Raw genomic sequence first — 25581 nt, forward strand, 5'->3', positions numbered from 1 at the left:
GGGGCATGCCCCAAAGAAAACAGCTCTTTTGCCTGTTTCCACCTCAATCATCTCCGATAGAGAGTCACACAAATAGGTAGCGGCTCCCGCCACCGCAGCAACAGCCGTTGCAGGCTGAAATAAAAAACCTGTGTGCTGAAACATCTTTCTCAACAGAGTTTCTAGCTTTTTATCCATGGGCTCCTTAAACGATGAACTATCCTCAAGCGGGGTAGTGATGCGCTTAGCAAGCGTGGAGATAGCTCCATCCACCTTAGGGACAGACCCCCACAACTCTAATTGGGAGTCCAGAACCGGGAACTAATTCTTAAAGGAAGAAGGAGGAAAACGAGGATCCGAGTCTTTCCCATTCATTCTTAATAATAATTGCCATCTTAACGGGAACCGGGAAGGTTTGTGGCACCACCCTGTCCTCATAAACCTTATCAAGCTTAAGAATATAAGGTTCCTCGGTTAACTAAGGTTCCGGAACCTCTAACGTAGCCAACACTTCTTTTAACTGAAAGCGTAAGTGCTCTATCCTAAATCTAAAGTCTGGTTCCTCTGCAGCCGGAGGCTTAGAGGCAGCCGATTCTGACCCAGAAAGAGCCTCCTCTGAAGTATCAGAGGCGTCTTCATCAGCGGATAATCTAGTATCAGATAAATCCAGCAAGTTGGTAGATGACCCCTGGGAAGGATAGCAGTATTTAACCTTTCGCTTGCGCTAAGCAGGGCATGTCAGGATTTCCCTGATCCTCTGACGTATGAGAAACTCCTACCTAGACTCCACCTCATTTACCTTTAAATTAGCACGTCACCTTTCCACAGGTGCTTAGGCCTTGATTTGGAGTTTTGCGGCCAAGGGGGTGCGTTAGCTACGCAGGCTTTTTTCTGGCCGCACCATAAAAATAACTCAGGTTTTGAGAGTTCACAGAATGGCTGCGTTAGGCTCCAAAAAAGGAGCCAATCAGAATATTCCATCAGCCAATCAGAATATTCCTACCTTAATTCCGATTGGCTGATAGAATCCTATCAGCCAATCGGAATTCGAGGGACGCCATCTTGGATGACGTCCCTTAAAGGAACCGTCATTCGGCTAGTAGGCGTCGGGAGAAGAGGATGTTCCGCGTCGGAGGTCTGCAAGATGGATCCGGAAGAAAGAAGATTGAAGATGCCGTTGATAGAAGACTTCATCCAGATCATGGACCTCTTCAGCTCCCGCTTGGATGAAGACTTCATCCGGATCATGGACCTCTTCAGCTCCCGCTTGGATGAAGACTTCAGCCGGATCATGGACCTCTTCAGCCCCCCGCTTGGGCTTGGATCAGGACATCGGAGGAGCTCTTCAGGACGGATCGGTGAACCTGGTAGGGTGAAGACAAGGTAGGAAGATCTTCAGGGGCTTAGTGTTAGGTTTATTTAAGGGGGGTTTGGGTTAGATTAGGGGTCTGTGGGTGGTGGGTTGTAATGTTGGGGGGGGGTATTGTATGTTTTTTTTTACAGGCAAAAGAGCTGAATTTCTTGGGGCATGCCCCGCAAAGGGCCCTGTTCAGGGCTGGTAAGGTAAAAGAGCTTTGGAATGTAGTAATTTAGAATAGGGTAGGGCATTTTGTTATTTTGGGGGGCTTTGTTATTTTATTAGGGGGCTTAGAGTAGGTGTAATTAGTTTAAAATTGTTGTAATATTTTTCTTATGTTTGTAAATATTTTTTTATTTTTTGTAACTTAGTTCTTTTTTATTTTTTGTACTTTAGTTAGTTTATTTCATTGTATTTATTTGTAGATATTGTATTTAATTAATTTATTGATAGTGTAGTGTTAGGTTTAATTGTAGGTAATTGTAGGTATTTTATTTAATTAATTTAATGATAGTATAGTGTTAGGTTTAATTGTAACTTAGGTTAGGATTTATTTTACAGGTAATTTTGTAATTATTTTAACTAGGTAACTATTAAATAGTTCTTAACTATTTAATAGCTATTGAACCTGGTTAAAATAATTACAAAGTTGCCTGTAAAATAAATATTAATCCTAAAATAGCTACAATGTAATTATAATTTATATTGTAGCTATATTAGGGTTTATTTTACAGGTAAGTATTTAGCTTTAAATAGGAATAATTTATTTAATAAGAGTTAATTAATTTCGTTAGATTTAAATTATATTTAACTTAGGGGGGTGTTAGTGTTAGGGTTAGACTTAGCTTTAGGGGTTAATACATTTATTAGAATAGCGGTGAGCTCCGGTCGTCAGATTAGGGGTTAATAATTGAAGTTAGGTGTCGGCGATGTTAGGAAGGGCAGTTTAGGGGTTAATACTATTTATTATAGGGTTAGTGAGGTGGATTAGGGGTTAATAACTTTATTATAGTAGCGGTGCGGTCCGCTCGGCAGATTAGGGGTTAATAAGTGTAGACAGGTGGAGGCGACGTTGAGGGGGGCAGATTAGGGGTTAATAAATATAATATAGGGGTCGGCGGTGTTAGGGGCAGCAGATTAGGGGTACATAGCTATAATGTAGGTGGCGGCGCTTTGCGGTCGGCAGATTAGGGGTTAATTATTGTAGGTAGCTGGCGGGGACGTTGTGGGGGGCAGGTTAGGGTTAATAAATATAATATAGGGGTCGGCGGTGTTAGGGGCAGCAGATTAGGGGTACATAAGTATAACGTAGGTGGCGGTCGGCAGATTAGGGGTTAAAAAAATTTAATCGAGTGGCGGCGATGTGGGGGGACCTCAGTTTAGGGGTACATAGGTAGTTTATGGGTGTTAGTGTACTTTAGAGCACAGTAGTTAAGAGCTTTATGAACCGGCGTTAGCCCAGAAAGCTCTTAACTACTGACTTTTTTCCTGCGGCTGGAGTTTTGTCGTTAGATGTCTAACGCTCACTTCAGACACGACTCTAAATACCGGAGTTAGGAAGATCCCATTGAAAAGATAGGATACGCAATTTACGTAAGGGGATCTGCGGTATGGAAAAGTCGCGGCTGAAAAGTGAGCGTTAGACCCTATTTTGAGTGACTCCAAATACCTGAGTTAGCCTAAAACTAGCGTTAGGAGCCTCTAACGCTGGTTTTCACGGCTACCGCCAAACTCCAAATCTAGGCCTTAGTAATTTATGTTCTTTACGCAGATTTCCTGGAGACTCTACACTGAGCTGCTGACTCGTTATATAAAGAATAAGGACCCCTGAATATTCTATAGCCTCTTTTGATCCTCTACCTTTCCAGAGGCGTTAATTACTTTATGAGACTCGCATCCTAGTCTGTATTACTGACAAGCTGTATATTTAATTATCCGGCATCTGCCTCCAGCAAGAGACTCTCTCTGACGCAAACCAGCTACCAGCCTCTTACGACGTTCTACCTCAGTCATCTAAGATTGCCCTCAGTACTCATTTGTACTCACAGACTCACTCTTCTCAATAGAGTTGTTTTCAAACCACGGAACCTTCCTTCGGTATCTTCCGTAATGGAACTTGGCTCCTCCTTCACCCTCAACTCTGGCCAATTCCAGTGCCGCTGTATCCTTACGTCATACAGCACTCAGACGCTGTTACAGAGTAACGAAGTGTATTCAGAGAATGGATACAATGATCTCACCCGCAACTAAGACTCCTCCTTCAAGCGGATTCAAGCTCTCTGAGTGTTTGCTGACAGAGGCTGCTGCATTACTGTGTTGTCCACGGTTAGTACTATTTCAAGTAAGACACTCTTAATTCAACTCTCCTAGCACCATCTCCTAATTAGAGCAACTCTGTATCTGATTATACATAGGTACAGAATCTATATTGCAACTATTTGATCAAGGATTCATTTAACACTACATTATTCCTACTATCTCCATAGTAGGTAATTCATCAGTGTCAGTGATACAAGTCCAACCACTACATATATCAAGAATTAAAGGAACAACATCTTTAGATACTAAAATCCTTTTAGCATTCAATAAAATCTGCAGCTGAGGTTCATTAACATAGAAGCATTTTGTGATATATTACTAAGCCCACCCTAAATTACAATGGGCCCAGCAGATCTAGCTCAGATTGTTTTCAATCTATTCCAGCGTGTAGACCAAATGGTGCAAGGTTTAAGGGAGCTAGAGATCGAAAATCAATCCTTAAGAAGAATTATTAACGATTCAATGACACAAAAAACACAACAAGTGGAACCCATACCAGAACCAATAGTTTCTCTGACTGAACCTTTCTCTGGAAACAGGAAATCATACCGCCAGTTCAAAAATGCCTGCTTACTCCTCTTCAATTTAAAACCTAGGACTTATAGTACCGAAAGACTTAAGGTTTTAACCTTGATATCATTTTTGAGAGGAGAGCCCAGGGTTTGGGCGGACTCATTTTTTGAGCATGATGACCCCATCCTAGGTTCCTTAGCTGATTTTCTCATTGCTATGGACGAACTGTATTCAGACAGCAACATACAATCCACGGCTGAGGCTGTCATGCGTAGCCTGAAACAAGGCAAGCGGCACTGGAATTGGCCAAAGTTGAGGGTGAAGGAGGAGCCAAGTTCCGTTACGGAAGTTACCAGAGGAAGGTTCTGTGGTTTGAAAACAACTCTATTGTGTCCGAGAGAGTCTCTTGCTGGAGGCAGACACCGGATAATTAAATATACAGCTTGTCAGTAATACAGACTAGGATGCGAGTCTCATAAATAATTAACGCCTCTGGAAAGGTAGAGGATCAAAAGAGGCTATAGAATATTCAGGGGTCCTTATTCTTTATATAACGAGTCAGCAGCTCAGTGTAGAGTCTCCAGGAAATCTGCCTAAAGAACATAAATTATTAAGCACCTGTGGAAAGGTGACGTGCTAATTTAAAGGTAAAGGAGGTGGAGTCTAGGTAGGAGTTTCTCACACGTCAGAGGATCAGGGAAATCCTGACAGGGTGAGATAAAGCACTAAAGGCCGCAGGCACTGCCGTTTGCAACTGTTCAAAAAAGTCTGGCGGTAACAGGCCCCCTCCCGAAGGAGGATTAGTCGTGCAATGGGGAGCTGCATGTGTAATCGGAGATGATTGCAGGGAACGCACATCACAGGACGGAGACCCCTCATAGGTGGACGGCTCAGTTGTACTAAACATCTTAGTCTTTTTAGATATAACTACTTTATCAAGGCATGTGGAATATAGTTGAGCAGGCGGTTATACCGTAGCCTCCTCACAAAAAAAACAGGTATTAGATCTGGGTAAAGAACTTTTAGAATGGACTATAGAAAAAGTAAATACCCCCAATACCCGGGGCACTCACCACCTCCCATGACTCAGGCTCCACAGAGAAACCACTTCTTCTCCTGTAAACCGAACGGTCAGGAAAGAGGAAGTTAATGAGGCCACACTCGGTCACATGGATTGCCATGCAGGACCGCCCCTGCTGCAGGAAGAAAAGCACGCCAAACTGACAGGCTGCATCCAAAACGAAAGTAAAACCTGAATGTTCTCACATCTGCCAGAGCCTCATCTCACACATGTCGCAGCATAAAACATAATAAAGCAAATCATGTATAAATCCCCCCTGTTCAATAATCTCCTTCCAGAGATATTAACCCTTGATTCCATACAGATAAAGGAGTCACACTATGACCTTGTCTTCTTAAGTTATCATATGATAAGAATCATCGCCGTGGAACAGACACACAGCTTCTCAAGTTTGACAGTCTTGTAGCATCGCACCTGACATGGACTTGAGTGATAGAAGCAGGCAGTGAAACTCGTCCACACTGATTGCTTAGGAGTTGTTAATACGAGTCTGGATGGTTTCGCAGAAAGACTCTCCCTGCATCTCCAGACCCTAACATTCGTCAGTGCTCTCACTGAGAGGCTGACAAGACTACTTAAAACTCCAGTCCCACTCCGAATCTTCCGACACTTCTCTGCCATCCTCCTGTAACGAATGGCAAAGAATGACTGGGGGATGAGGGGAGAGGTATTTAAGCCTTTGGCTGTGGTGTTTTTGCCTCCTCCTGGTGGCCAGGTTCTGTATTCCCACAAGTAAGGAATAAAGCTGTGTACTCTCCTCATATTAAGATGGAAATAACATTGTCCTGTATGTGAAGAACATTGGAATGTTAAATATACACAGTACATATACAGTTATACACATAAATACATATGTACACACACATGTATGTTTACATACAATATAGCCCTTTGCAATCAAACACCTTGTCAAATACCATATACCTTTGGGCCCTTATAACTTCTTTTTTATATATTTATATGAATATTTTTTTACCAAATGGTGTTCATATGAGCGTAACTGTAATTTTAATTGTATTTATGTTGTGTTTAGAGCAATGTTTTTAACACAATACCCTTCATGCAAAGTTTTCAGTCACGCTAACCCGATGAGCGTAAAATGCAATTGCGCTCTCACAATCGAGTTTACTTTTAACTTGTAATACGAGTGCTCTTTCTTTCGCGAGCTAAAACCTGATATTGAGTGTGCAACAACAGTTAGGGCATCACTTGTAAACTAGCGCTAAAGCATTTGAGAGATAGTTCAGTTATCAAGTTTTGGTTACCATTCTCTTGCCCTTGTCTCCTACTTAGTTATTGTGTGCTTGAGAGTCCAGTACTTAGGAGTATTTGCTAAGTGAAGCTACTAAGATATTGATTCTAGCTTGTTACATTTTGGGACAACAGTATTTCCCTATGACGCTGGAGAAGATGCCCGGCCAATGAAAAGGTTTGCTGTGTGTTACAATGAAACTATAATCATGTTAGGACTAAGATGACTAACTGTAAGAACTGAGTTCAGTATCAGTGGGAGATGTGGGAACTAAAATCAGAATTAAAGTGAATGTAAATTTTGATGCTAAAGTGCCCGGTTTTTAAAACTTCGATTAAAAACAGGGGCACTTTAATTCATCAAAATTTACATTTCACTCCTGTTGTGGAAAAAAAATTACCTTTTAATCTTCACAGCAGCTCCAGCTTCCTCCACCCATTTTAAAGCCTCTTCCTGGGTCTAAAATGAGGCACCCGGCTTCCTCCAATCACAGTGTTGAAACAGACACTGATTCCCCGGGGGGGGAAGCTGTGATTGGAGGATGACCCATCAATAATTTCTGACATCAGAAATGGCTTGTGAGACCGGAGGAAGCTGGAGCTGCTGTGAAGATTAAAAAGTAAGTTTATTTTCACAACAGGAGTGAAATGTAAATTTTGATGAATTAAAGTGCCCCTGTTTTTGATCGAAGTTTTAAAAACCGGGCACTTTAGCATCAAAATTTACATTCACTTTAATGTAAAAGGAGGGTTCATCTATGTTTAAGGCTGTATAGCAAGTAAAGATATTGGGGTATATTTATTAATGTTCGAGCGGACATGATACGATGTAGCGTATCATGTCCGCCGCACATCGATAAATGCAGACAGCGTATTGCACAAACAGTTCTTGTGAACTGCTTGTGCAATGCCGCCCCTGCAGATTTGCGGACAATCAGCCGCTAGCAGGGGGTGTCAATCAACCCGATCGTATTCGATCGGGTTGATTTCTGTCCGCGGCCTCAGAGCAGGCAGACAAGTTATTGAGCAGTGGTCTTTAGACCACTGCTTCATAACTTCTGTTTCCGGCGAGCCTTCAGGGACATCAAGGAGCTTGATAAATCGGCCCCAGAGACTGAAGATAAAGTTCAATATCAGAATGAGACGGCGGACCTCTATCAAATTAACTGTAGGTGATGGCCTGACAGTGTTAAAAGTGCACAATTTACTACTAGAGGATGTAAACAGCCACATCACTGATTCCACTGATTCCTGTAGATTATTGGTCGCTTTGATGGCTGCTTTTCTCTCTGAAGACCACCTAGCTCAACTAAGGGCTATTTATCGCTCTAAATGCTGCATTCTGCAATTCAGGCCCCCACCCCCTTTATTTTTTGCTGCTGTTGTTTAGCCTCTTACCATGCGGTATTGTATGTTCAGCATTAGCGCCCTCTCCTGGTATCTTTCAAATAATGACCGGTCCATTTTGAGTATACGGCACTGCTCGTGCAGGACTACAGGTCGCAGCTGTCGATGGTCTCCAATCAAGACTACCTATAGAATATAATGACACATTATAGTCCATATTATTTAAATCATAGCAAGAAGCAAACAATGAGACTATCAATTGCCGCCATATGAAGTGACACTAAACACATTACAATTATGATATTTCTGTTATTTTGCTAAAGAAAAACATATCAGCCAACTCTAAACATTTTTAGAACAAATTAACATAATTTTCACTGCAATTGTTTTTTAATAGTCAAACTCCACCCACTATTTCCCTTATTTGGAGCAGCCAATCTGGGCTTGAGTCTGCAGACAAAAAGGCTAGGAATGGTCATAATGTTGGTATAAAGTTAATTGTTTAGCAGTTGTTATCGGTTAGAAATGAGAAATCTTGAGAAATCAGCAGGATGCATTTCAAATTCTGAGAATTAGAAAATGCTCAATTTTAAGAGCTAAATTACATGAAAAGAAGGCAAAATAAATCAAATTAATTAATGTGCAGGGGGCGGCATTGCACAAGCATTTCACAAGAAATGCTTGAGCAATGTTAAATGCTGACAGTGTATGCAATGTATTTAGTGATGTCAGGCGGACATGATTGGCTACAGCGAATCATGTCCGCCCGGCATTTGTTAAATCTACCCCAAGGTGTCTACTGTCCCTTTAAAGGACCAGTAAATACAATAGATTTGCATATTCAACAAATGCATGATAAAAAGACAATGAAATAGCACATAGGGCCGATTTATCAGCATACACTGTCGGCATTTATCATTGCACAAGCATTTCATGTGAAATGTTTGTGCAATACCGCCCCCTGCACATTCGCGGCAGGGGGTGGCGAACGAGTTAAGGAGCAGCGGTCTTAAGAATGGAGCTTGATGGCCCTGTTTCCGCTCGAGCTTTCAGGCTCGCCGGAAACAGCAGTTATGAAGCAGCGGTGTAAATACCGCTGCTTCATAACTGCTCCGCTGCCTCTGAGGCTGTGGTCTCCAATCCGTCTGATCCTATACGATTGGGCTCTACAGTGTGCAATGATAAATGCCGACAGCGTATGATGTCGGCATTCATCAATGTCTGTTGGACATGATCCGCTGAGCCGATCATGTCGGACAGACCAATGATAAATCGGCCCCTAAGTCTGAACTTCAAACGAGTAGTAGATTTTTTTCTGACAAATTTCAAAGTTATGTCTATTTCCACTCCTCCTGTATCATGTGACAGCCATCAGCCAATCACAAAGTCATATACGTATATTCTGTGAATTCTTGCACATGCTCAGTAGGAGCTGGTGACTCAAAAAGTATAAATATAAAGACTGTGCATATTTTGTTAATGGAAGTAAATTGGAAAGTTGTTTTAAATTGTGTGCTCTACCTAAATCACGAAAGTTTAATTTGGACTTGAGTGTCTCTTTAACTTCATAATTGCCTTAAGCCACCAGAATTACATTACTATTTCTATTTCCGATAGAGTACACATGCAAAGAGGGTCACAATGGGGGATTTTACAGACCTTCACTGAAGCAAAGATATACTGTCAAAGCGGAAGCAAAACATGGAGCCAATATTGATGACGACTGCCTAATATGTTGGAATGCAGATTCCCCCCCCCAACTAATAATAATATGAGTTTGTGTGCACTTAAAGGGACATGAAAGCAAATATTAAATTTGATAATAAAATTACTTCTATTATAAAATGTACCACTTAGTCTCCTTTGTTGGAACTTAGGTCTTTTCTATGAAAGCATACTGAGGTAGGCTCAGAATCATGCATAGGTCTTGCACACTTTATGGCAGCAGTGTTAGCAAAAAATATTTTTTTTTTTTTTTTTTTTTTTTTTTTTTAAATAAATTTTTATTGAGGTTTTGCGAAGACAGTACAACTGATATAAGACATCATATCTTTGCTTCAAACTTGAGCAGTACATTTCAAGTAAATAACTTTTACAAAATACAATGATGAAATTTTCCATATAGATAGTCCTATAAAGAGCTAAACAGAACAAGAATGGAACAGGAACCTCATTTTCTTTTCACAACCTAAAAGTTAGCTATTTGAACAGTCATGGCAAAAGCCATCGATTTAGAATAGGTTGATAAGGGGTAGTTAGAATAATATCAAAAATGGAGATATCTTTTCACGGTGTGAATTATATGGTAAACTATAAATATATGTTTGGTGAAAGATATTAAGGTTAGGATACGGCATAGGCAAGACAAGCCGTGCAGTTAGTCCTCCTAGAGTAGGAGGTCCATTATAAGGAGGGGGGGAGGGGGGGAGGTGATGGATAGGTGCGGCAAGAAGGATATAAAGTTTAATATCTAGTATGAAATAAAATATAAAATCCTAGAGGCTCATTGTGGGTTAAGGAGGAGATAATTAGATAAATACAACATACAGTATGATGTAAATATTCAGACTGCTACATTGTAGGGTAGTATAGTCCTGTATGTGAGATCATTGACATATTGGATATCAGGTGAACATTGAGAGTAAAATGGTTACCCGTTAGGCTAATGGTATATCCGGCAAGATACAATTACTCATACCACATAGAATATAAAACTGGGGAGTTTAGACATGTGGAAATGAAAAATATATATAATGAAGTAGGATAGTAATGAGAAACAGTTTCAACTTGCAGGCATACATGCTTGTCCAAAAATATATAAGTGGCACTGAAGTAAAAAGGGCAGCAGTTAGCTAGGCATTGTAATGAAAATATGAAATAAGACAGCTTCAAACATTTATGTTTTCTGTTCCCTGTTCCCCGCCGCCCAGACACGGGCCCTATGCCCAGGCGGCAAGACAAACAGGCAGCTATAATTACAGTATGCGTAGATATTTTCCGGATAGGAAATCATCCTGAAAATACTAATGTGTCATACATCAAGAATATTGTAGTCCCAGGAGCCGATTGTGAAATTTCAGAGAGCATTAAGCACACAACATTTTAGTAAACAAACAGTGAATAAACCATCTAATAGTGCAAGTAGTTATAACAGCATTAAATTAGGGACATTAGTTTACAGCAAAAATTTGCGTGATTACCTATTATAGTATAGAAAGCGCAAATAATAAAGTTTTAAATGGTATGAATATGCTGAAAATATTAGCACCTAATGCCACATTATGTTTAGTAACATATAGATTGTTGCTAGGGCTTAAAGGTTAACTAGTTAACTCAGAGCAAATAACGTGTAGCATGAATAACAAAACCATTGCTATATTAGAAAGTCAATTTAGTGGTTAAATGTAATATGACTTGAAGCATAATAGACCTAATAGGGCTTTTAATCCCGCTGCTAAAACTGCAGTATAGATAAAGTAGCTTTCAGTGCTCTAGATTACAGTAAATGGACACAGCGTTTATCTGAACTATAACAGAACATACTAAACAGTTAATTAGTCAAGGTATTAGCTTGGGTAACTGTGTTTCCCAGTCTGACTAAGGGAAAAACACAGAACATACTCCACTCATAAACAAAATGCACATATAGAAATATAGGAGGTAGCATATGTAGTCTAAGAGCTAGACACAATATCAGACATACATAGTAAGAGATTAATAATATCGTAACAGTGCAAGAACTATCAGGTCAAATACATTTTTAACAGTGTCTCTCTGAGGTCTATAATCCAATCTAACATCCAGTGTGAATAGATTAGGCTACCAGGAGGTAAAAGGAGCAGGAACTCTATCCTACCCCAGCTTTCAAGCTGTTGCGAGTATCAATTATCCTTAGCTTAAGTTCCCATGGACGAGTCAGAGTCCCAGGCAAGTGAACAGCCTTTGGATGCAGCGTGGCATTAGAATCCGACTCCTTGCCGTCAACTAAAGTCCCTAGGGCCAAGTCTATCTTTTGTTGGGCAGGTAGCAGACTTACCCACTTTAGGGAGAGCTTAAGCGATGCACGTCCCTCTGTCTCTGCAGTTAGATTTGTATGAACATGAGCTTCCTCCGCATCTACATAGTCCGCCGCAGTTCCCATATCAGAGGGCCCCCAGTCAGCCATGGACTCGTGTGATGGAGTGATATCGGGGCAGCTCCTCTTCACCGGTAGTGGGTTGGTAAGTCCCTGCGATTGGAGTGCCGAGAGTGAAGATGATGGAGCGCTGCAGGGGGAAAATTCTGTGCCTCCGGAGGAGGGCGCACCAGTAACTGTGCTGGCGAGGTCCTTACCTAAGGGATTGTTATAGAGAGCTCCACACACAGGGTCAAGGGAAGCTGTAAAGGCCTCCCGGTACTGCCGCAACAAGGAGCTGATTTCCCGCAGGAGGGCATGTGGGTCCATGGTAGGTGCCGGTTACTGGTAGCGAACTGACGCTAGATAGGACTGCTAGTCAGGAGGTGAAGTTCAAATAGTTGCGCCCCAGCGCCAGGGAAAGACAGCCGCAAGGAGGTCTCCACAGTATGTATATAGGTCTGAGATACTGGCTACCTCATGGCGATGCACTAGAACGAAGCAAGAGCTGTATTTTCGTTAAGCTTCCCAAATCTGTATATCGTCATTACATAAGCATAGATTTGCCAGGGTGATAGGTGTTTCAGAAGAAAAAAAAAAAAAAAAATTGCTGTATTTTCTTATAGAAAAGATCCAAATTAAGCAGTAAATGCAGGAGCTCTTGCTATACACGTCCTATCACCCCGGCGGTTGGCTCCGCCCCCCAGCAAAAAATATTTTAAACTATTTATATAGTGCTAAAGTTCCTGCAACTGTCTCTGTATGCACTTATGGAAAGGTTCCATAAGGATACTAAAAGACAAATTTGGTAAGGAGTTTAACCAAGGGCATGAGGAAAAGAAGTATGTTAGATAATAATAATGTTAGATAATAAAAGTAACGTCCCTTTTAGGATTTCCTGCTGCCCTCTAAAGGAAAGCCAAAAATGACATAGGCCAGATTACAAGTTGAAATGCAAAATATCGCTTACACTAAAGCGATATTTGCGCTCAGTTGCACGGAAGCATTGCGCTCATGAAAGTGTGCTTCCATAGGCTCTAATGGGAGCCTCGTTCTCATGCCGTTAGACACGCTTGATTTTGCTCCATACCAGCGAGCTTTTGAATATCAGACCCAAAGAGACATCCTTTTACTGAAAAATAAAAATTCCCTAGGAAGAACCTAAATCTACTATATTATTTGTGGCATAACTAGAAATCCTCTATAGAATAAATCTAAAATACCTAGTAGAGGTATATAGCATGTAGGTACTATGTCGATTAGTCTATGTAGATTAATCTAAAAGTATAAAACTTTTTATTTATATAAAAAATTACTTTAAAAGGACAGTCAAGTCCAAAAACAGAATTTATGCTTACCTGATAAATTACTTTCTCCAACGGTGTGTCCGGTCCACGGCGTCATCCTTACTTGTGGGATATTCTCTTCCCCAACAGGAAATGGCAAAGAGCCCAGCAAAGCTGGTCACATGATCCCTCCTAGGCTCCGCCTACCCCAGTCATTCGACCGACGTAAAGGAGGAATATGCATAGGAGAAATCATATGATACCGTGGTGACTGTAGTTAGAGAAAATAATTCATCAGACCTGATTAAAAAAACCAGGGCGGGCCGTGGACCGGACACACCGTTGGAGAAAGTAATTTATCAGGTAAGCATAAATTCTGTTTTCTCCAACATAGGTGTGTCCGGTCCACGGCGTCATCCTTACTTGTGGGAACCAATACCAAAGCTTTAGGACACGGATGATGGGAGGGAGCAAATCAGGTCACCTAGATGGAAGGCACCACGGCTTGCAAAACCTTTCTCCCAAAAATAGCCTCAGAAGAAGCAAAAGTATCAAATTTGTAAAATTTGGTAAAAGTGTGCAGTGAAGACCAAGTCGCTGCCTTACACATCTGATCAACAGAAGCCTCGTTCTTGAAGGCCCATGTGGAAGCCACAGCCCTAGTGGAGTGAGCTGTGATTCTTTCAGGAGGCTGCCATCCGGCAGTCTCATAAGCCAATCGGATGATGCTTTTAAGCCAAAAAGAGAGAGAGGTAGAAGTTGCTTTTTGACCTCTCCTTTTACCTGAATAAACAACAAACAAAGAAGATGTTTGTCTGAAATCCTTTGTAGCCTCTAAATAGAATTTTAGAGCACGAACTACATCCAAATTGTGTAACAAACGTTCCTTCTTTGAAACTGGATTCGGACACAAAGAAGGCACAACTATCTCCTGGTTAATATTTTTGTTAGAAACAACTTTCGGAAGAAAACCAGGTTTAGTACGCAAAACCACCTTATCTGCATGGAACACCAGATAAGGAGGAGAACACTGCAGAGCAGATAACTCTGAAACTCTTTTAGCAGAAGAAATTGCAACCAAAAACAAAACTTTCCAAGATAGTAACTTAATATCTACGGAATGTAAGGGTTCAAACGGAACCCCTTGAAGAACTGAAAGAACTAAATTGAGACTCCAAGGAGGAGTCAAAGGTTTGTAAACAGGCTTGATTCTAACCAGAGCCTGAACAAAAGCTTGAACATCTGGCACAGCCGCCAGCTTTTTGTGAAGTAAGACAGATAAAGCAGAAATCTGTCCCTTCAAAGAACTTGCAGATAATCCTTTCTCCAAACCTTCTTGTAGAAAGGATAGAATCTTAGGAATTTTTATCTTGTTCCATGGGAATCCTTTAGATTCACACCAACAGATATATTTTTTCCATATTTTATGGTAAATTTTCCTAGTTACAGGCTTTCTAGCCTGAATAAGAGTATCAATGACAGAATCTGAAAAACCACGCTTTGATAAAATCAAGCGTTCAATCTCCAAGCAGTCAGTTGGAGTGAAGCCAGATTCGGATGTTCGAATGGACCTTGAACAAGAAGGTCCTGTCTCAAAGGTAGCTTCCATGGTGGAGCCGATGACATATTCACCAGGTCTGCATACCAAGTCCTGCGTGGCCACGCAGGAGCTATCAAGATCACCGAAGCCCTCTCCTGATTGATCCTGGCTACCAGCCTGGGAATGAGAGGAAACGGTGGGAATACATAGGCTAGGTTGAAGGTCCAAGGTGCTACTAGTGCATCTACTAGAGTCGCCTTGGGATCCCTGGATCTGGACCCGTAGCAAGGAACCTTGAAGTTCTGACGAGACGCCATCAGATCCATGTCTGGAATGCCCCATAATTGAGTTATTTGGGCAAAGATTTCCGGATGGAGTTCCCACTCCCCCGGATGGAAAGTCTGACGACTCAGAAAATCCGCTTCCCAATTTTCCACTCCTGGGATGTGGATTGCAGACAAGTGGCAGGAGTGATTCTCCGCCCATTTAATTATTTTGTTCACTTCTTCCATCGCCAGGGAACTCCTTGTTCCCCCCTGATGGTTGATATATGCAACAGTCGTCATGTTGTCTGATTGAAACCTTATGAATTTGGCCTTTGCTAGTTGAGGCCAAGCTTTGAGAGCATTGAATATCGCTCTCAGTTCCAGAATGTTTATCGGGAGAAGAGATTCTTCCCGAGACCATAGACCCTGAGCTTTCAGGGGTTCCCAGACCGCGCCCCAGCCCACCAGACTGGCGTCGGTCGTGACAATGACCCACTCTGGTCTGCGGAAGCTCATTCCCTGTGACAGGTTGTTCAGGGTCAGCCACCAACTGAGTGAATCTCTGGTTCCCTGATCTACTTGGATCGTCGGAGACAAGTCTGTATAATCCCCATTCCACTGTCTGAGCATGCACAGTTGTAATGGTCTTAGATGAATTCGTGCAAAAGGAATTATGTCCATTGCCGCAACCATCAAACCTATTACTTCCATGCACTGCGCTATGGAAGGAAGAAGAACAGAATGAAGTACTTGACAAGAGCTTAGAAGTTTTGATTTTCTGGCCTCTGTCAGAAAAATCTTCATTTCTAAGGAGTCTATTATTGTTCCCAAGAAGGGAACTCTTGTTGACGGGGACAGAGAACTTTTTTCTATGTTCACCTTCCACCCGTGAGATCTGAGAAAGGCTAGGACAATGTCCGTATGAGCCTTTGCTTTTGACAGAGACGACGCTTGAATCAGTATGTCGTCCAAGTAAGGTACTACTGCAATGCCCCTTGGTCTTAGCACCGCTAGAAGGGACCCTAGTACCTTTGTGAAAATCCTTGGAGCAGTGGCTAATCCGAATGGAAGTGCCACAAACTGGTAATGCTTGTCCAGAAACGCAAACCTTAGGAACCGATGATGTTCCTTGTGGATAGGAATATGCAGATACGCATCCTTTAAATCCACCGTGGTCATGAATTGACCTTCCTGGATGGTAGGAAGAATTGTTCGAATGGTTTCCATTTTGAACGATGGAACCCTGAGAAATTTGTTTAGAATCTTGAGATCTAAAATTGGTCTGAATGTTCCCTCTTTTTTGGGAACTATGAACAGATTGGAGTAAAACCCCATCCCTTGTTCTCCTAATGGAACAGGATGAATCACTCCCATTCTTAACAGGTCTTCTACACAATGTAAGAATGCCTGTCTTTTTATTTGGTCTGAAGACAATTGAGACCTGTGGAACCTTCCCCTTGGGGGTAGTTCCTTGAATTCCAGGAGATAACCTTGAGAAACTATTTCTAGCGCCCAAGGATCCTGAACATCTCTTGCCCAAGCCTGAGCAAAGAGAGAGAGTCTGCCCCCCACCAGATCCGGTCCCGGATCGGGGGCCAATACTTCATGCTGTTTTAGTAGCAGTGGCAGGTTTCTTGGCCTGCTTACCCTTGTTCCAGCCTTGCATTGGTCTCCAGGCTGGTTTGGTTTGAGAACTATTACCCTCTTGCTTAGAGGGTGTAGAATTTGAGGCTGGTCCGTTTCTGCGAAAGGGACGAAAATTTGGCTTATTTTTAGCCTTAAAAGACCTATCCTGAGGAAGGGCGTGGCCCTTTCCCCCAGTGATGTCTGAAATAATCTCTTTCAAGTCAGGGCCAAATAGCGTTTTACCTTTGAAAGGGATGTTAAGCAATTTGTTCTTGGAGGACACATCCGCTGACCAAGACTTTAGCCAAAGCGCTCTGCGCGCCACAATTGCAAAACCTGAATTTTTCGCCGCTAATCTAGCTAATTGCAAAGTGGCGTCTAAGATAAAAGAGTTAGCCAATTTAAGTGCTTGAACTCTGTCCATAACCTCCTCATATGAAGAGTCTTTATTGAGCGACTTTTCTAGTTCTTCGAACCAGAAACACGCTGCTGTAGTGACAGGAACCATGCATGAAATTGGTTGTAGAAGGTAACCTTGCTGAACAAACATCTTTTTAAGCAAACCCTCTAATTTTTTATCCATAGGATCTTTGAAAGCACAACTATCTTCTATAGGGATAGTAGTGCGTTTGTTTAGAGTAGAAACCGCCCCCTCGACCTTGGGGACTGTCTGCCATAAGTCCTTTCTGGGGTCGACCATAGGAAATAACTTTTTAAATATAGGGGGAGGAACAAAAGGTATGCCGGGCCTTTCCCATTCCTTATTTACAATGTCCGCCACCCGCTTGGGTATAGGAAAAGCATCGGGGGGCACCGGGACCTCTAGGAACTTGTCCATCTTACATAATTTCTCTGGAATGACCAAATTGTCACAATCATCCAGAGTAGATAACACCTCCTTAAGCAGAGCGCGGAGATGTTCCAATTTAAATTTAAAAATAATAACATCAGGTTCAGCTTGTTGAGAAATTTTTCCTGAATCTGAAATTTCTCCCTCAGACAAAACCTCCCTGCTGGCCCCTTCAGATTGGCGTGAGGGTACATTAGAACCATTATCATCAGCGTCCTCATGCTCTTCAGTATCTAAAACAGAGCAATCGCGCTTTCTCTGATAAGTAGGCATTTTGGACAAAATGTTTTTAATAGAATTATCCATTACAGCCGTTAATTGTTGCATAGTAAGAAGGATTGGCGCACTAGATGTACTAGGGGCCTCTTGTGTGGGCAAGACTGGTGTAGACTTAGAAGGGGATGATGCAGTACCATGCTTACTCCCCTCGCTTGAGGAATCATTTTGGGCAACATCATTATCAGTGGCATCATTGTCCCTACTTTGTCCGGACACTAAGTCACATTCATCACATATATTTAAATGGGGAGGAACCTTGGCTTCCAAACATACAGAACATCGTCTATCTGATGGTTCAGACATGTTAACAGGCATAAACTTGATAACAAAGCACAAAAAACGTTTTAAAATAAAACCGTTACTGTCACTTTAAATTTTAAACTGAACACACTTTATTACTGAATATGCGAAAAAGTATGAAGGAATTGTTCAAAATTCACCACAGTGTCTTAAAGCCTTAAAAGTATTGCACACCAAATTTGAAAGCTTTAACTCTTAAAATAACGGAACCAGAGCCGTTTTTACATTTAACCCCTATACAGTCCCTGGTATCAGCTTTGCTGAGACCCAACCAAGCCCAGAGGGGAATACGATACCAAATGACGCCTTCTATAAGCTTTTTCAGTGGTTCTTAGCTCCTCACACATGCATCTGCATGCCTTGCTTTCCAAAAACAACTGCGCATTAGTGGCGCGAAAATGAGGCTCTGCCTATGACTAGAAAAGGCCCCCAGTGAAAAAGGTGTCCAATACAGTGCCTGCCGTTTTTTTTTTTTTTAATACATCCCCAAGATTAAAAGAACTATTTATAGATAACATCCATTAAATATACTCATAATGTAATCGATTTAGCCCAGAAAAATGTCTACCAGTCTTTAAAGCCCTTGTGAAGCCCTTTATTCTTATACTAAACTAAGAAAATGGCTTACCGGTTCCCATAGGGAAAATGACAGCTTCCAGCATTACCAAGTCTTGTTAGAAATGTGTCATACCTCAAGCAGCAAAAGTCTGCTCACTGTTTCCCCCAACTGAAGTTAATTCATCTCAACAGTCCTGTGTGGAAACAGCCATCGATTTTAGTAACGGTTGCTAAAATCATTTTCCTCTTACAAACAGAAATCTTCATCTCTTTTCTGTTTCAGAGTAAATAGTACATACCAGCAATATTTTAAAATAACAAACTCTTGATTGAAGAATAAAACTACATTTAAACACCAAAAAAACTCTTAGCCATCTCCGTGGAGATGTTGCCTGTGCAACGGCAAAGAGAATGACTGGGGTAGGCGGAGCCTAGGAGGGATCATGTGACCAGCTTTGCTGGGCTCTTTGCCATTTCCTGTTGGGGAAGAGAATATCCCACAAGTAAGGATGACGCCGTGGACCGGACACACCTATGTTGGAGAAATAAAGTTTCATGATTCAAATAGGGCATGTCATTTTAAACAACTTTCCAATTTACTTTTATCACCCATTTTGCTTTGTTCTCTTGGTATTCTTAGTTGAAAGCTAAACCTAGGTAGGAAGGCCAGCTCTAATCTGAATGCATTTTGTCAGTTTTTCACCACTAGAGGGCATTTGTTCATGTGTGTCATATAGATAACATTGAGCTCACGCATGTGAAGTTACCTAGGAGTCAGCACTGATTGACTAAAATGCAAGTCTATCAAAATAACTGAAATAAGGGGGCAGTTTGCAGAGGCTTAGATACAAGTAGTATCTGCGCTCAAGGTGAAAAATTAGGACCATAGGATTAGAGCTGGTATTTGGAGTTAAAAGTAAAAAGCTAGTGTGCAAGAGCAAAAGACTCAGGCAAGGTAACTTCAGAAATTTGGATATAGATGTCTATGGGGTGAGCTAAAGAAAGGCTTTTCTATTTATCACTTGCATGCTAAACCGACACTGTCTTCATCATCATCAGGTATTTGTAAAGTACCAACAGATTCCGCAACGCTATAAACATAGGCGGTATACAAGATAACATTTATAGGGATCAAATGGGTAAAGGGCCCTGCCGAGAGTTGCACTGTTGTAGTCGGTTCTTTGAACGTGATCCACAAACAGCTGGGCTCATAGGCTTACATGCTAAGGGGTTCAAGGGGATAGCAATGGAGTTAGCAAAGGTTAGTGTAGGTTGTATGCATCCCTGAAGAAGAGTCTTTAGGGAGCGCTTGAAGCTTTGAAAACTAGGGGAGAGTCTTGTGGAGCGAAGCAGATGGGAGCCAGTCTGGAAAAGTCCTGTAAACGGGAATGTGAGGAGGTAACAACAAAGGAGGAGAGGAGGAGATTATGAGCACAGAGAAGGGGACGGAAGGGAGAGTATCTGGAGACAAGGTCTTAGATATAGGGGGAGCAGTGCAGTTGAGGGCCTTGTATGTCAGAGTGAGAATTTTGTGTTTAATCCTGGAGGCAAGAGGAAGCCAGTGAAGGGATTGGCAGAGAGGTGCAGCAGATGAAGTAAGGAAGATGAGCCTGGCAGAGGCATTCATTATGGATTGTAGGAGCTAGGGAGACCAGAGAGGATGGAGTTGCAGTAGTCGAGGCGGGAAAGGATGAGAGAGTGGATTAAAATCTTAGTTGTGTCTTGTGTAAGGAAATGTCTAATTTTAGAGATGTTTTTAAGGTGGAAGCGGCAGGCTTTAGCCAAGGACTGAATGTGAGGAGTGAAGGAAAGGTCTGAGTCAAGTGTGACCCCAAGATATCGGGCATGAGGGGTAGGGGTAATGATATTATGGAGAAATGGGGGGGTGGAGATTTAGAAAGAAGGGGGAGGGGATAAGGAGCTCAGTTTTGGAGAGATTTAGCTTAAGGTAATGAGAGCACATACAAGATGAGATATGAGAAAGACAGTTAGTGACACGGGTTAGCAAGTAAGGAGATAGGTCTGGTGCAGAGAGGTAGATTTGTGTGTCATCAGAATACAAATGATATTGAAACCCATGGGACTTTATTAAGGAACCTAATGATGATATGTAGATTGAGAAAAGAAGGGGACCGAGGACAGAGCCTTGCGGTACCCCAACAGAAAGTGGTAACTGGGCAGAGGATGCCCCAGAGAAGGCTACACTAAAGGTACAGTTAGACAGAAAGGAAGAGAACCACTAGAGAGCTGTGTTGCAAATGCCAAAGGATTGGAGGGTTTGCAGCAAAAGAGGGTGATCGACAGTATCAAAGGCTGCAGACAGATCAAGGAGAATAAGCAGAGAGAAGTGGCCTTTGGATTTTGCTGTAAGAAGGTCATTAGTAGCCTTAACAATTGCTGTCTCTGTAGAGTGATGGGGGCAAAATCCAGATTGCAGTGAGTCAAGGAGGGAGTTTAGTGTAAGGAAATGGGATAGAAGTACATATACTATCTTTTCAAGAAACTTCGATGGATGGGGAGGTTGGATCGAGAGGAGGTTTTTTGAGGATAGGTGTGATCAGTGCATGTTTTAGAGATGAGGGAAAAATACCAGTGCTGAGAGAGAGGCTGAAGATGTGTGTGAGCATAGGGGTAAGGGTAGAAGAGAGGGAGGGGAGTAGCTGTGAGGGGATGGGGTTGAGGGGACAACAGGTAGTGAGGTGAGAGGAAAGTATAAGGACAGAAACTTCTTCCTCGGTAACAGGGGCAAAAGAGCTAAAGTTATGGCTATGTGGCTTTTGAATGATTGTGAGCGTTTGAGGGGGTGGGAGACCGGTAGTATGTTGAGAGCTGATTTAATTTCTGATAAGGTAGATAGAGTGTCAGAGGAGCATGCCAGGGCTGAGGATGAGTGTCTGATTTCCGAGCTATTTTAGGTGGGGCCAGATTGTCAAGGATCTATGTAAGGGTGGCAGATAAAGTGGTCAGGGCAGGAAAAGGAGGGGATGAAAGAGAGGAGAGGTTCGAGAGAGCTAGCGAGCTGTTGGTGATCTAATGACTTAATGCTTCTGCGAAGTTTGATGTGAGGGGTAGAAGGAGGGAGAGTTGTAGGGAGGGAGGTGATGTTACAAGTGAGGAGATGATAGTCAGAAAGAGGAAAAGGGGAGTTTGTGAAATTTGAGATAGTGCATCGATAGCTGAAAATCAGATCAAGGGAGTGACCATCTTTGTGAGTGGGAGAGTCAGTCCATTGTGACAGGCCGAATGAGGAAGTGAGTTGCAGAAGTTGTTTTGCAGAGGAGGCAGTGGGATTGTCAATAGGAAGGTTGAAGTCACCAAGAATAAGGGCAGGGGTATCCGAGGAAATGAAATAAGGTAACTAGGCAGCAAAGTGATCTAGAAATTGAGTTGAGGAGATAGAGGGGTGGTATATGACTGCAATGCGTAGAGATGGAAGAGAATAATCAAATCATTTGTGTTTCAAATGAAGAAAATGTGAGGGAAGAGAAGGGTTGTATCTGTTGAAAGGTGCAACAAGAGGAAAGTAAAATACCAACACCACTTCCTTGTCTATTATCAGACCCAGGAGTGTGGTTGAAGTGGAGACCCCTAATGTGACAGTGCAGCAGAGGATGCTGTGTCTGAAGGAGAGAGTCAGGTTTCTGTGAGAGCCAGAAGGTTGAGAGAGTGGGAAATAAAGAGGTCAAGGATAGAAGCTTGTTGCAAACAGATCGAGAGTTCCAGAGTGCACAAGTGAAGGGGGTGGTGGCTTTAGATGCAAGAGGAATAAGATTAAGGTTACGGGAGTTTAATTTTTGAGGTCTATTGAAAGGCACACAAGGCTAGGAGTGTGTGGGGGTCAGGATTAGGGGAGATGTCACCAGCAGCTAGTATAAGCAAGAGGGAGAGTGGCATGAGATGAGATGCAGATTTGCAGTAATGAGTTTTTGGGATGAGGTGCAAGGAGGAGAGTCTTTAGGAATGTGTGAAGTTCATGAATACAAAAGTAACGTGAGGTTAAGAGAGATGGGCTAATGGACAGTGCAGGTGGTGAGGGGGAAGGAGTAATTGAATAAAGTAGTTTGTTATAGAGACAATAGGTAGCAAAAAGGAATACGAAGATATTGAGCATTTTTACAAATTAGTTAATGACATGATTAAAGACAGTCAAAGGCCAACTGGGAAAGTTTGATTCAGGGTGAGATAAGTTAAAATAAACAGACAGTTTTTCTGTGCTAGATAAACTAGGTGAAAGCCAAAGGTCTGTTAAGAATACTTGAAATTCCTATGTTCTTTACTTAGAAGCAATTATTATTTTTATTTTTAAATAAATATTTTTAGTAAAATATATATCTATACCTTTATATCTATATGAATATATACATATATATAGATAGATAGATATTGATATATATTGTATATACAGGAATATATATTTAAAAATAGAATAAAAAAATTATAAATGAAGAACATAGAAATTTAAAGTGTTTCTATTCAAAACACATAGGGCTAGATTACAAGTGCGTGGTAAAATGCGATTTTTACGCTAGTTGGGCTGCACTCGCATTACAAGTTTTAAAAAAAATTTAATTATTGTATTGTAGCAAAAGAGATTTAGTTTTAGTTTACACATGTAAATTGTATTGTCATTCTATACTGTCTAATTAGAAAATAAACATTTTCTAATTATGTAATATGTCTCTACAGAGAGATTTATATTCTTTTATTCGCAGTATTAAGTTGAAAGTGTTTTTTTTCAAACAAAGTAGAAAAGGATAGGTCTGCACAGGCTGTTACACCTATTAATTTATCCTTAACACATTTGAACCTTAGAAATAAAAGCACCCTATCTCCTAATATATTAAACACAAGTGTTGACACATATACTCAATTAGTACAGAGATATTAAGGAATTAGAAAATAAGTTTACTAAGTTGGGACATAAAAAATACAAGGAATCTTGTAACTTTACCCAAGATGAATGGAAAGCATTAAAACATTTAAAGAATAATAAAAACATTATCTGTAAGCCTGCTGATAAGGGCAGAGCTACCATCATCTTGGATAAGAGTTATTACATAGCAGAGATCCAAACTCAATTGGACGATAGGGAGATCTATACACCACTCCAAAGATGGTGGAAACTGATCTAGTAGAATGAGCTGTGATTCTCTGAGGCAGGGCCTGACCTGACTCCAAATAAGCCTGATAAATCAAAAGCTTTAACCAGGATGCCAAGGAAATGGCAGAAGCTTTCTGACCTTTCCTAGGACCAGAACAGACAACAAATAGACTAGAAGACTTCCTGAAATCTTTAGTAGCTTCAACATAATATTTCAAAGCTCTTACAACATCTAGAGAATGTAAAGATCTCTCCAAAGAATTCTTAGGATTAGGACACAAAGAGGGAACAAAAACTTAAATGAAGTCCGCAAAACTGTCTTATCCTGATGGAAAATCAGAAAAGGAGACTCACAAGAATGAGCCAATAACTCGGAAACTCTTCTAGCAGAAGAGATAGCCAAAATGAAAAACACTTTCCAAGAAAGTAGTTTAATATCCAAAGAATGCATAGGCTCAAAAGGAGGAGCCTGTAAAACCTTCAAAACCAAATTAAGACTCCAAGGAGGAGAGATTGATTTAATGACAGGCTTGATACGGACCAAAGCCTGCACAAAACAGTGCATATCAGGAAGCTTAGCAATCTTTCTGTGAAAGAAAACAGAAAGAGCAGAGATTTGTCCCTTCAAGGAACTTGCAGACAAACCTTTATCCAAACCATCCTGAAGAAACTGAAAAATTCTAGGAATTCTAAAAGAATGCCAGGAGAATTTATGAGAAGAACACCATGAAATATAAGTCTTCCAAACTCGATAATAAATCTTCCTAGAAACATATTTACGAGCCTGTAACATAGTATCAATCACTGAGTCAGAGAAACCTCTATGACTAAGCACTAAGCGTTCAATTTCCATACCTTCAAATTTAACGATTTGAGATCCTGATGGAAAAAAGGTCCTTGAGACAGAAGGTCTGGTCTTATCGGAAGTGGCCAAGGTTGGCAACTGGATATCCGGACAAGATCTGCATACCAAAACCTGTGAGGCCATGCTGGTGCTACCAGAAACACAAACGATTGTTTCATGATGATCTTGGAGATCACTCTTGGAAGAAGAACTAGAGGTGGAAAGATATAAGCAGGTTGGTAAAACTAAGGAACTGCTAACGCATCCACCGACTCCGCCTGAGGATCCCTGGACCTGGAGAGGTACCTGGGAAGTTTCTTGTTTAGATGGGAAGCCCTCAGATCTATTTCTGGAAGACCCCACATCTGAACAATCTGAAAAAACACATCTGGATGGAGAGACCACTCCCCCGGATGTAAAGTCTGACGGCTGAGATAATCCGCTTCCCAATTGTCTACACCGGGGATATGTAAAATAGCACGGAGTTCTAAAATATTGATTGGTAACCTCGCCTCTTGAGATTTCCAAAACCGCTTGTGCTGTCAGAGATCCCCAGACAGCTCCCCAACCTGAAAGACTTGCATCTTTTGTGATTACAGTTCAGGTTGGACGAACAAAAGAGGCCCCTTGAGCTATACTATGGTGATCTAACCACCAGGTTAGAGAGAGTCAAACATTGGGATTTAAGGATATTAATTGTGATATCCTTGTATAATCCCTGCACCACTGATTCAGCATACAAAGATGAAGAAGTCTCATATGAAAACAAGCAAAGGGGATCGCGTCCGATGCTGCAGTCATGAGACCTAAAACTTCCATGCACATAGCCACTGAAGGGAATGATTGAGACTAAAGGTTTCGACAAGCTGAAACCAATTTATATTCGTCTCTTGTCTGTTAGAGACAGAGTCATGGACACTGAATCTATCTGGAAACCTAAAAAGTTGACCCTTGTCTGAGGAATCAAGGA

General features: G+C 41.5%; 1 protein-coding gene across 1 annotated transcript in view; it reads right to left on the reverse strand.

The window, feature by feature from the left end:
• The window catches only part of HELZ2 (helicase with zinc finger 2), a 463733-nt gene that overhangs the window by 129073 nt on the left and 309079 nt on the right, over positions 1-25581 (reverse strand). The window contains exon 16 of the mRNA XM_053715946.1: positions 7899-8033. Within this exon, the coding sequence (XP_053571921.1) occupies positions 7899-8033 (135 nt within the window). The remainder of the gene's footprint in view (positions 1-7898; positions 8034-25581) is intronic.

The sequence above is a fragment of the Bombina bombina genome, chromosome 1 (genome assembly GCF_027579735.1).
Source record: "Bombina bombina isolate aBomBom1 chromosome 1, aBomBom1.pri, whole genome shotgun sequence".
Lineage (NCBI taxonomy): Eukaryota > Metazoa > Chordata > Amphibia > Anura > Bombinatoridae > Bombina > Bombina bombina.